This window comes from Otolemur garnettii, unplaced genomic scaffold (assembly GCF_000181295.1).
Source record: "Otolemur garnettii isolate 467f Iridium unplaced genomic scaffold, OtoGar3 scaffold00011, whole genome shotgun sequence".
Classification (NCBI taxonomy): Eukaryota; Metazoa; Chordata; class Mammalia; order Primates; family Galagidae; genus Otolemur; species Otolemur garnettii.
This window is the reverse complement of record NW_003852406.1, coordinates 10,137,004-10,149,392: the sequence shown is the minus strand read 5'-3', so window position 1 is coordinate 10,149,392 and position 12,389 is coordinate 10,137,004. Positions and strand designations below refer to the sequence as shown.

At 43.4% G+C, this 12,389-nt stretch overlaps 1 protein-coding gene across 1 annotated transcript in view; it reads right to left on the bottom strand.

Annotated features, from left to right (window-relative positions):
- Positions 1-12,389, bottom strand: part of MYZAP (myocardial zonula adherens protein) — a 96,846-nt gene continuing 84,457 nt past the window's right edge. The window contains exons 11-12 of the mRNA XM_012801794.2: positions 9,868-9,968; positions 1-835 (exon numbers count right to left, since the gene is read on the bottom strand). Coding sequence (XP_012657248.1) covers positions 739-835; positions 9,868-9,968 — 198 coding nt within the window. The 3' untranslated portion in view covers positions 1-738. The remainder of the gene's footprint in view (positions 836-9,867; positions 9,969-12,389) is intronic.

The window sequence follows — 12,389 nt, the reverse complement described above, 5'->3', positions numbered from 1 at the left end:
AAAACATTCAGTGATTAACTTTCCACACGTACAAAATTCTCTTTAAAGTGATAAAGAAAAAAAAATCACAAGTTAAATAAATACAGTGATTTAGCTGGTCCAAAAAAGGCCTAAGGCACAAATTAAACCAGGGGACGAGCACATCAGAATGAAGCTTGCCTGGGCCACACAAGGCTCTCTCTCACCGTGGCTCCCGCAGCCCTAACACAGATCCTCAGGATCAAGAGGCACCTGCAAGCGGGGAGTCCTCTCCTCCAGGTTCAAGTCTTGCCAGGCGCCCACGCTCCTCGTAGACAGGCTTCTCTGTCCAGAGAAACCCTGCCTCTAATACTTTTACGGGTAAACAAAACCTTCACACTGCATCCAACATTCCTGGCCTGAATAACATGAAATTTCAAACTGATGCCCTTTTCCTTCCCAACCAAAGTCCAGCAAAACAGAAAATAAATTGTGAGGGAATCTCCTGATAGGATTCAGTGTCTACATGGAAAATGAACGGCGATGCAGCACAGTGGTGGACGCTGGCTGTGTGTTTGAAATGTGACCTCGTATCCCCTTTCCCTCTCTCCTGCCCCCCACCTTCACTTTTCTTCCTGTCTCAGAAGTGGATCAGAACCTTGGCAGTTTCCATCCTGCTTGCGCTGTGTACGTGAGGAAACAACAGTCACCCTTTCCAGACTTCAAGCCACAGGGTTCCAGGGTCTTTGTCCTTCCGTGAAAAGTGTGCATCTCAAGTGCCTAAGTCAGAGTTTTCTTTGAGGTTAACTCCAGGACTCTCGTGTATGGGGTGTAATTCCTAGAAGGCATGACGATTTCACGAGTCCTGCCTGTTTGGCTGAGAAATGAGAAAAGGCAGATCAAGATGAGACAAAACTTTCCATTTTCTTCACAAGAGAAGGCAACCCTAGGAAATGGCCTTTAAACACTTAAAAAATAAAAAGGCTGTAATGATGCAGTTTAATATTTCCTTTGAACATTACAAAAGGGTCCTGCAATGGACTCAATGTTTATGTCCCCCAAATTCCTATGTTGTTATGCAAACCCCCGAGGTAACAGCATTAGGAGGTAGGGCCTTCAGGCAGTGATTAGGTCAAGAAGGTGAAGCCCTCCCGAATGGCATTAGCGCCCTTATAAGAGACCCCAGAGAGATCTGGCATCCTTTCTGCCATGTGAGGACACACAGAGAAGATGCCATCTGTGAACCAGAAAGTGGACCCTCACCAGACACCAAATCTGCTGGCACCTTGGTCTAAGACTTCCCGATCTCCAAAGCTGTGAGAAATGAATTTCTGTTGTTTATAAGCCACCCAGCTTAGGGTATTTTGTGATAGCAATTCTGAACAGACTTAGACAGAACCATTATTTTTAGCAACTTTTAAAGTCTGTACTAGGCACTGATGATTCAGAAAAACATAAAACATAAAACTTTCCTTGCATTCAAGGAAACTATAATTTGGTGGGAAAGATATGTATGTAAATAATTTATTTTTTTTACCTTTTACTATTTATTTATTTTTGCAGTTTTTGGCCAGGGCCGGGTTTGAACCCGCCGCCTCTGGTATATGGGGCCAGCACCCTACTTCCTGAGCCACAGGCACCGCCCTATGTAAATCATTTTAATATACTGTGCTAGGTACTACCATGGAGACAGAAAGAGCTGTGCTGTGTATTATCTGTGCACCTCTTCAGATCTGCTCTCCCCTTTCCCACGCTGCTCAGTGGGAAGCTGACCGAAGGCCAGCATCAGTGGGTTACCTTGCTCTTTAGCTTCCAGGTCCTTCTGACCACCTGGGAGATGCAGAGTGGGTCAGGGATCGAGTGAACAGAAGGGTCAGGACATCTGTCCCCGCCCAGCCAGGCTGCAGCCACAGTGCAGCTTCCCTGGCTCTCTTCCCCTGCCTCTTCAGACACAGGGCAGGAACAGCTGCCACTCTAACTAGCTCCAGAGCATGCCGCTTGTCCCTCAGGTTTTCCCTTAAAGCTGCCAAAACTTTTGCAAATCGTCTTTTCATTTAAATCTCTTTAATCTTCTCTTCCTGCCAGGACCCTGAGCAATATAAGAATGAACGCATTGGCTCGGCGCCTGTAGCTCAAGAGGCCAGGGTGCTTAGCCACATACACCAGAGCTGGAGGGTTCAAATCCAGCCTGGGCCTGTTAAACAACACTGAAAAGAAAACTCCAACCAAAAAATGGCTGGGCAGTGTGGCAGGCACCTGTAGTCCCAGCTGCTTGGGAGGCTGAGGCAAGAGACTTGCTTAAGCCCAGGAATTTGAGGTTGCTGTGAGCTATGACACCATGGCACTCTAATCAGGGTGACAGCTTGAGACTCTATCTCAAAAAAAGAATGAATGCATTATGGGCAAACCAAGGGTAGAATAATTTGGCATCACCAGGAAATTTGCACAGAGAAGATGACTCTTAAGGGATGCCTGGCATTCCTTCAAGGTTGGCAAAGAGGGGATGGGAATTCCAAGCAGGAGGAATAGTATGTACAACAGCAAAGGAGGTGAGCACACAGGTGGTGGATGTGGAGCAGAGACACACTGGGTGTGCCTGGAGCAAAGAGTTCATAATGGAAAGTGCTGGAAAGTAGCAAAAGGTGAGGCCCAGTGGAGAAGGGCCCCGCGTGCTTGGCTAAGGAGTTCAGAAGAAGACAGGGAACCATGACAGGTTTTTAAGGAACAGCATGATTTGCTCATATTTTTATTCTTGGAAGATTCCTCAGGTACTGTTGAGGGTTGACTGCGGAGGGATGAGTCTGAAGGCAGAAGGTCAAGTAGAAAATTCTCACTAAAATTTAGGAGGTGAAAGAGAAAACTTGAATTCGAACAGGAAGCCTGGAAGGAAAGTAGCAGGGAAAAGTTAGAGATGCTTGGGAGGTAGAATTTGGTAACTAAGATGGAGACATATCCCATTTCTTTTCCTCCTGGACATGTAACTCAATTACATTTCCCAGCCTCCTTTGCAATTAGGTGGGCCATGTGACTACGCAGGCAGACATGATTTATATTACTTCCAGGTGAAACCTACATAACCCTCCACACACACTCTCTATCTTCTCTTTTATACAAAGGACACCGTGGAGGACCTAGGAGGACTCCAAAGCCCGGGAAGGGCCTCTAGACAGAAGAATCCTGGGTTCCTGAATGACTGTGTGGAGTGAAGCCCATACCAATCTGCCTTAGATGCAACATGAGAAATTAACCTTGACCATGCTAAGCCACTGAGATTCACGGGTTGTTTCACACAGCAGCTGCATTCCTTATCTAACTAATGCAATGACAAAATGCATATAGAAATGTAAGAGTCAGTTCCTTTTGCTCTAACTTTCCGTGTCCAAGTGGCATGGGGTATATTAGAAGCATAGGAGGGAAATTTTAAGCTTCAAATGTCTTCCCCCAGGAGATTTAATATATCTTCTGTGCCTTCTCTATTCTCTCTATACCTTGAAAATCACTATTGTACGAGCTGCTGATTCATGGTTGGAAGCATCTTATTGCACGCATTGGTCTATGCATTTGTCTCCACCACTAGGTATAATTATTTTCAGGGTGAAAACCACATCTCCATCATGTCCATGACCCCAGTAGCTCCCAAGGTCCAGGCACGGAGCTATAACCTCATATATGGAGGACAAAGGAAACCAAAGTTTAAAAGAGTTTTCAGGACTGGTGATCTCAGTGTCACCTGCCGTAAAGAAGAATCCATGGGACTAGGCAATTCAGGAGTCCCCAGTGACCTGAGCAGGCAGTTTCATGGAATGCCAGGGGCAGAAGCCAGATGGCGATTTGTGCCAACTCCTGTGAAAATTCCACATAACAGAAATGGTCTCCAGTGACAATATCCTAAAAGCCCATAAAATGCAGAAATATTTATAAAGGTGAAACTTCTGCATTTCACAAACAGGCTCTCATATCCTAAACTTTTAAAAAAGAAGTGGGGTATTTTATTTAGTTGATCATAAGGAAACAACAGGATTTCAAAAACATAAACAATCTCAAGCATAGAACTGAAATTCAACCATTTCCTTTAACACATTCAGGCTATTGTTAACCTTTTATTAATCCATAAAGGGGCAGTTCCCCTGGGAGAAACAATAGCAGAATCAGCCAATCAAGCTTTGACAAAAGGCTACGTTGTGTTCTGGTCTTTGCAACAGAAATAGGAAAATGCTAACCTTTTAAAGCACTTACTACGCGCCAGGCGCTTATGGCCATGGGGAATATTTTTTATCAAATTGCACCACTTAAGACATAATTTATGAGTTTGCTGGAAACTAAGATTTACCAAGGGACAGGAGAAAGAAAAGTCTCTTTTCTTTCGGTTTTTGCTTTTTCACTTTTCTTTGTAAATGAAGGCTAGATGATGTGAATTCATTCTCAATAACTTTAACATAATCAAATTTTTAATCCAAACTTCTGAGCCTTTAAAAAGAAATAGGAAAAAAATAACAATAAAAATACATAGGTGTTTAAAAGGCCCTGCCCTCACAGTGAGTCCCTTCTCACCCTTCCCCGCTCTCCTTCCTCTCTGATGAGATCTTTGCTTGCTAGAAATTTATGTAACACAAAGATCAGATGAAAGAGAGGAAGATCTGGAGGAGAAAGTGGGGGCAGGAAGCTGGTTCTGCAGAGAGTGGTTGTAGGGTAAGACCAATCTCAGGCAGGCTGGTAGCAGGAGGTGTGCTCAGTATGAGTAAGTGAGTGTGGGAGCAAAACAATCCCAGGCTCGGAAGCACCTGCCATTCACTGAGCTTAGAGACTGGGAAAGTGGTGGTGGCATCTACAGAAACAGGAATGTGCCGCCACTTATGCTCTATGCCTGTCAGCTCACTCAGACCCTCTCAGCAAGTTTCTGAGATGATCACCACCAATACCTTCCTTACTGAGACTCACAGAGGTTTAGGAATTTGCCAAAGCTGCAGATGTAGCAGGACCCAGAACCCAACTCCAATCCTGGTCTAACTTTCAAGACAATATTCCTCTTATTCTTGTGGGTTCTTTCTCCTTCCTCCCTTCCTTCCTCCTTCCTTCCTTTTCTTTCTTTCTTTTTTTTTTTGTTGGTTTGTTTGTGTTTGGTTTCATTTTGTTTTTCTGACATAGAGTGTCATTCTGTTGCCCAGTCTAGAGTGCCATGGCATCAGCCTAAGTCACAGCAACCTCAAATTCCTGGGTCAAGCGATCCTCCTGCCTCAGCCTCCTGAGTAGCTGCAACTATAGTCACAATGTCCAGCTAGTTTTTTCTATTTTTAGTGAGGGGGTAAGGATCTTGCTCTTGCTCAGGCTGGTCTCAAACTCCTGAGCTCAAACAATCCTCCCACCTGGACCTCCCAGAGTGCTAGGATTACAGGCATGAGTCACTGTGCCCTGCTTCAAGTCAGTACTATTCTTAACCACTACTGGGAAGAAGTGACTTTGAAAGAAAAGCTGGTATGCTCAGTGATGCAACAGCAAGTATGGAGTCCATGTAGGCACTAGCTGGGAGCGCCCAGCAGGCTGAGGACTTGTTTTCAAGAGAGATGTTAGCACTCCCTTGTGGCTCAGCTACAGAGGGGAGAGGCAAGCTCTGAGATCGGATGTGATCTCTGTGGGAACTTTTGGAACCAAGACAGAGCCATAAGGAGCTCCCATGGTGGGGATCTTGAAGGAAGAAGGGGAGAGGGACAGGCCAGGGAGGTAGAGAGAGAACCAGGAGAGAAAAGTCCTACAAGAGTAAGAAGCAGGCTGAGAGATCCTGCCTTTCTGCTTAGGAAGGGCCGCTGAATGTCACAGGGAGATGGCTCCATTCAGCAACACTGACTGATTGCCCACTACACGGCAGGCACTGTCCTGAGGAGGTTCCTGGGAGACCACAATCCATGAAATGAATTGTAAGACCCTGTCCTCATGGGTCTTACATTTTAGGGAGGACATAGACAGAGAAACACAAACATAAGCAGGGGTCACTTCACTCAAGGCCTTTATTAAGTAACTTAATTAGATTATAATAAAGATCAGCTTCCTAACTTTTCCATTTAGTGTGTACTTTTCATTCATTCAACAAATCCTTATTGAAGATAACCAAACGCAATTGTTTTTTCTAGCAGGACAAAAACAAATAGAGCAGCCATACTGTAAGTCAAATGCTATTAGCAAGAGCACAGCATATGGCATTTGCAGCTGTGTGGACGTGTGTCAGACACGCCATGCTACTCTATAACAAGATGTGTGCCCGGTGCTTGGAACACATGGGGACCACTCTCCTGCTTCAGCTGACAGAAACCTCATCAGTCACTGGGCCTTCCAGAGTTTTATGCGGTGTCTAGAAAGGGCTTCAAACCACTGATAGTTCAAGTTCAGTTGAAAAACCCAAAGCATACTCAAGCACTATACACTTGATTAGGCCATCAATCCATTTTATAAAATCACTAACACCAATAAAAATTAATGAGACTGTCTTAGCTTACCCAGATTCATTTATATTCATTTATACAATGTCTTACATACAAAATCAAAGTTTTGGTTTTGTTAATAGTAATCATATTAATAGTTAACTGTTTAGTAAGTGCTGCACTTTGGTCCAGTTATGATGTTACATGCTCAATATACCTGTTTTCATTTAATCTTCATGGCAACTCAATGAGGTTTGATATTATCATCATCACTCCCTTTTCAAGGATGAAAGAGTGGAGACATTCCAGAGATTGAGTAGCCTGCCCAACACTGTGCTCAGCTAGCAGCTGGCTGGGCGGGGAATCATGGCAGCCTGAGACTCCCCAACTGGACCACCCTCATGAGTGCTTTATAGCACAAGAACAGGGAAGAAGGACAAAACACTTCTGCTTAATTAAGGCTTAATTTAATATTTTCATTGATCTAAACTATTCTCAAGGAGCAAAAATATTCTGAAAAATACTGAAGAATCTTTTAGTACTTAGACGCAGATGTGAAGCCCAAGTATGAACTACGAATTTCATTAGAATATACAAAACACCAGTTAGCAACTCTCTATTATGTATTTTCAAACTACAAGTGTACCACAGCAAGACTCAAGAAAGCCTGGTTCTAATCCTGGCTGTGAGGCTTTCATTGAATCACTTTGTCTCTCTGGGTGTCAATTTTGGTATCCAGAAAACATGGGCTCGGCACCTGGGCTCAGTGAGTAGGGTGCTACCCACAAACACTGCGGCTGGCAGCTTCAAGCCCAGCCCAGGCCTGCTAAACATCAATGACAACTGCAACCAAAAAATAGCTGAGCATTGTGGCGGGTGCCTGTAGCCCCAGCTATTTGGGAGGCTGAGGCAAGAGAATCGCTTAAGCCCAAGAGTTTGAGCTTGTGAGCTGTGACGCCAAGGCACTCTACCAAGGGGGACACAGTGAAACTCTGTCTCAAAAAAAAAATGAGGATTAAACTAGATTGAGAGTTCCAATGTGTTTTTGACCGCAGAACTCTTTATTCTAATAAAATCTTACTTGGAATCCAATATACAAAACAGATTAAAAGCTGACTTTCTTAGGTTGGGGGGCAGGACGTCCCACAGGCCAGCTCCTCCCTGACCCTCCTTATACTCTGGGACATCCTGAGGCCTCTCTAGAAGCCCCAGCTCAGAGTAAGGCTGTCCCAAGAAGCGCAGGTGGAAAACCACTGCCCCAAAGTTGTTTCTCACTCAGCCCCCAGACCCGCCCGGCGCCTTTCACATAGTAGGCACTTAATAAATATTTGCGAGGAAACGAATGAAATATTATTCTGCCTTTTCGGAAAGGCGGAAATGTAGTTTTCATTTCCTCTGCTGATTGACCTAGGTAGTTAAACTGCTAAGATGGATCCTGGGGGAAACCGAATGTTACATTTATGGAAAAGCTGCTTTTAGATCCTGAAGTGGCTTCCAAGTTCACGGCGGCCATAAGTTAAGGGTCTGTCAGCACTTCCATTATGAAAACCGCTTTGTGGTTTCATAACTTAGCCATAAAAGTTGGCTTCGGGCGATACTTGGGCATACAAATTGAAAAGCTTGTTTTAAGCCAAAATGTGGGAAGTAGAAAACAAACAATTTATTGGTTTCAGACATAATTCTGTACCCGCTTTAGCCAAACAAGATTTACTATGTGGGCAATTAGAGTGGACCAAGCCACTTGGCTTTTGAATAACAAAAAAGAGGGGAAATGGCCAAATTATTTCAAAGGGGGGGGGGTCTCTGAACACAATCGATCGTTCTTTTCAGTTATATTTTCATCAGGTACTTTGTACCACACGTTGATGAGACCCAAAGTCTATTCATATATTTTCTTCTTCTTTTTTTTTTAAATATTAACTGTTAATTATATTAGAATAATACAATGGCTTTGCTTCTACCCGAAGGCAAGCAGTGTAAATGAAAACAGTGGCAGTCAAAGAGCTTCACGCTGATCTTTGAGAATTAAGAGTGACACATTTTAATGAACAAAAAAGATAACTTAGTAAAGAATAAAAAAAATGTAAAGTAAGGCTGAGGCAGGTGGATTGCTTGAGCTCAGGAGTTTGAGACTAGCCTGAGCCAGATCAAGACCCTGTCTCTACTAAAAATAGAAAAACTAGCCAGGAGTAGTGGTGCACACCTGTAGTCCCAGCTACTCGGGAGACTGAGGCAAGAGGATCACTTGAGCCCAAGTGTTTTAGGTTGCTGTGAGCTATGATGCCACAACACCCTATCCAGGACCACAGAGTGAGACTCTATCTCCCACCTAAATAAGTAAATAAATAAATAAATAAAACTAAAGTAGGGAAATGAGGACTTAACTACATAATGTTAGATCTGGCAGGGATAGGGGAGGCACCTGGCCAAATCACTGACTTTACCTATTAGGAAACTGGAAGCCCAGCAAAGAAAAGCCTGTCTGAGAGCACCGTGCCAGTGACGGGGAGGACTAGTGCCAGGTGTGCCAACCCCCAGCTTGTGATCAGCATCACTGTTCCCCACCAGAAGCGCACATTCAGGATTCCAGGGTTCAGCATCTGCCTGGACTCCTGTGTCTAGCACAGTACACACATGCCTCTGCCTAGCCAAGAATCCACCATTTCATACACAGGACATAACACGTTTTGTGATTTTGATTGCCTAAATCACAAGTCACAAGTTATCAGCATCCTTGTTAGAAACTTGTTTTGTGTCCTTCTTGTGCTAAGTTGAGAGCACCAGAAACCGTGAGTTAGTTACCAAATGCAAGTTACCGGGTTTGATTACCAGGGAAAGACGCAGGCATGGCAGCAGCTTAACAATGAACAGGCCAGTTCTCCAGCTTGGAAACAAAACCCAACACACCAGTACACTTATCCCACATGTGCTGATGACTGAAGCAGATCGTTCATTTATGAACTGGATCTGTGTTTCACAATACAGCTATACAGCACTGGGGAGTAGAGGAATATTGCTCAAGCGTGAGACCCTATCTATTCCGTATCATGACAGCACCTTGTACGCCCCTCTCCTACTATCCTAAATGTCTTTTGCACACCTGTCTCTCCCTCCTGACAGTGCTCTGGGGTAGGGGCCCAGTCTCACTCCTCTCCATATCGTAACTATTTGGCACCAGTAAGATACTTGATGCCAGATACTCATCAACAGCTATTTGATGAATGAATGAAGGAAGGAAGGAACAAATGCATGCACTCACTCACAGAGCCCATCTCTCCCTCACATGGCTTCCCCAGGTCTTTACTTCATTCTTCTCTCCACCTGCACAAAAACCCCTGCTCCTCCACAAACCAGTGGGACCCCTCAGCAGCTACCACTTAGCTTTGCAGAATATTATTGAAAGAAAGAATGCCAGAATTTTAAGAACAGCCCAGTAAAGTTATTTTCTTAAGTCAAAGAGGAATGTTAGTACCCCCAACAGGAAATTCCTAAATACCTGGGTAGAAGATCACAGCCCACTCCAATCTCTCTGGTTTCCACTTCAGTCTTGGCCTGGGTTTCTGTTAAATAGTCCAACCTGCTTTGTAGTTCATTATTCTAGCGAAGGAGAAAAAAGCACTTTTAGTAAATCAAGTATGTTGCCCCACAAATACGCATGATACAATTTATATGCATTTTGTGATCTTCCCCTGGGACAAGGACATCTATCACGATGTGTTTGTTGCATATCTCTTACACAGCAGGTTTATATTGAAGAAATATATTGATTGAGTCCTTATCGATAACTTTCTGTGCATGTACATACATGAGCCTCTAATTTTACATACATGAAAACAAACAAAATATCCTAATCTATTCATATTAAATCTTCTTTTTCCCCCCCAGTCAACAATTTGCGGTAGATAAATTTCCATGTTTATTCGTTTTCTCTTTATGTCAACAAACGAGTTACTTCATAGTACGCCATTGTATGGATACATCATTTATTTAACGAGTCACCTGTTGACAGGCATTTAGATATTTGTCGCTTTCTCTGCCATCATAAATAAAGAGCAGCCCAGCTTTTAATACCCCCTCATGAAACTATAAAATGAGTAAGTCTATTAATTTAATTTAGTGGGAAGTACCTCTAAAACGTAATAATTAGGATTTCATAGGTGTGGAAAATTCAGAATCCCAAACATATAAAGTACAACAAGCTCCTTGGGATTAAAATTAGCATATGGAATAGTTTCTTTCTAGGCCAGAGCCAAACATTACATAAACTGAAGAGTAGATGCTCAGGAATTGGAGATTTGCCCCATAGAGGAAATGAAGGACAAAGGAACCGGAGAGCTGAGGATATTGAAATGAAAATAGATGAAGTGACAGTGCCTGAAACCCAAACAGCAAAAACACACAAAATAATTCAGGGAGAGGCTAATGGTGCTTATCTTTGTGTATGGAGCTTCTTGGACGCTTTTCAAAAAGCTCTTCTACATAATTCTTTGTAATGCTAGACTAAATTTTCATGAAGCAATGACTCTATTTTCCTAGCTGTATTCTTGAAGCATGGCATGCATGAGATAGAAGATAAATATTTACTGAATAAATAAATGTATAACAAGGCTTTTACAATAAGCATGTTAGCTGCATAACTAAAAAAAAATTAAAGCACGTGTCTTTTTTTTTTTTTTTTGAAGTTGGAGCTGAAGATGAAGCACCATTCTCAATAATAGACAGCACATGAAAGTTTGAACGTTCTATATAAATAGAAGCTCACGGCCAGGCCCGGTGTGGCTTATGTCTGTAATTCTAGAACTTTAGGAGGCCAAGGCAGGTGGATTGCCTGAGCTCAGGAGTTTAAGACCAGCCTGAGCAAGAGTGAGACCCCATCTCTAAAAATAGCCAGGCATTGTGGTAGGTGCTTGGAGTCCCAGCTACTTGGGAGGCTGAGGCAGGAGGATTGCTTGAGCCTGGGAGTCTGAGCTTGCTGTGAGCTAGGCTGACGACATGGCACTCTAGCCAGGGCACAAAGTGAGACTCTCTCTCTCTCTCACACACACACACACACACACAAAGCCAGAAAAGAAATAGAAGCTTATTTGTTTTGAGAGAAATAATGTCACTTACAGCTCAGAAGCTCCTGCTCTGAATGGGTGATAAGAAAGAGCAAAGTAGCAGTTCTTGTGCAAACTTATGTTATACACGATGTAAAGGTCTCTAGATCCCTTCTGATAAATAGGAAATGGTGTAACAGAAGAGAATGCATTCCAGATTCCGTAGCAGCTGACAAACTATGACAGATCTGAATCTATCACCTGATCCTCAGGATGGAAGAATGCTGTTGGCTTACTGCCAGGAGTTAACAACATTCACGTACACACACACATACACACTGCTTCCTCAGGAATACGTGAACTTTCCCATTCGCATGGAAAGAGAAAAGCAGAAGAGGCCTGTCCATACTGGAAGCTCCAGCAATCCCGCTGCCTTATCCTTTCTGAGTACAAAGACTAATAATTAATCATGGGGATTTCACAGAATGCTAGGTGCAGCACCTATAGTGAGGAGGCATACAAGACAAGGTTAGCAAATATGCCCCAATTAGTAGACAATGAATCGTGGACAAGTAGCCCAAAATCTTTTGTTCCATTTCTTGAGAACTCTCTGTGTGCGTCCAGACACTCACAGAAGCACAGAAATGAACACTCTGTACTCATGACAATGTAATGCAATCAGTAGAAATATTATATATCATGCAGTATGTGAAATTAGGTGGGGGAATGTAGTTAGCAGTTAAAGAGGTGTGGAATGATTTGCCACCCTTGAGGAGCTCTGTCTTGGGGAGATACAGACAATAGAGCAGAAAACAGAACAACGTGGTAAGTATCACTGCAAGGGGACCTACGGAACTCAGAGGAACTCAAAGGGACAATTCCCTCCCAATGGGGAGAAGGATGACTGGAGTTCCTGGAGAGAGGCAACATAAAGAAAGTCAGAAAAGGTGAAGGAGATGGGTATTGCAGGATTGTGGAA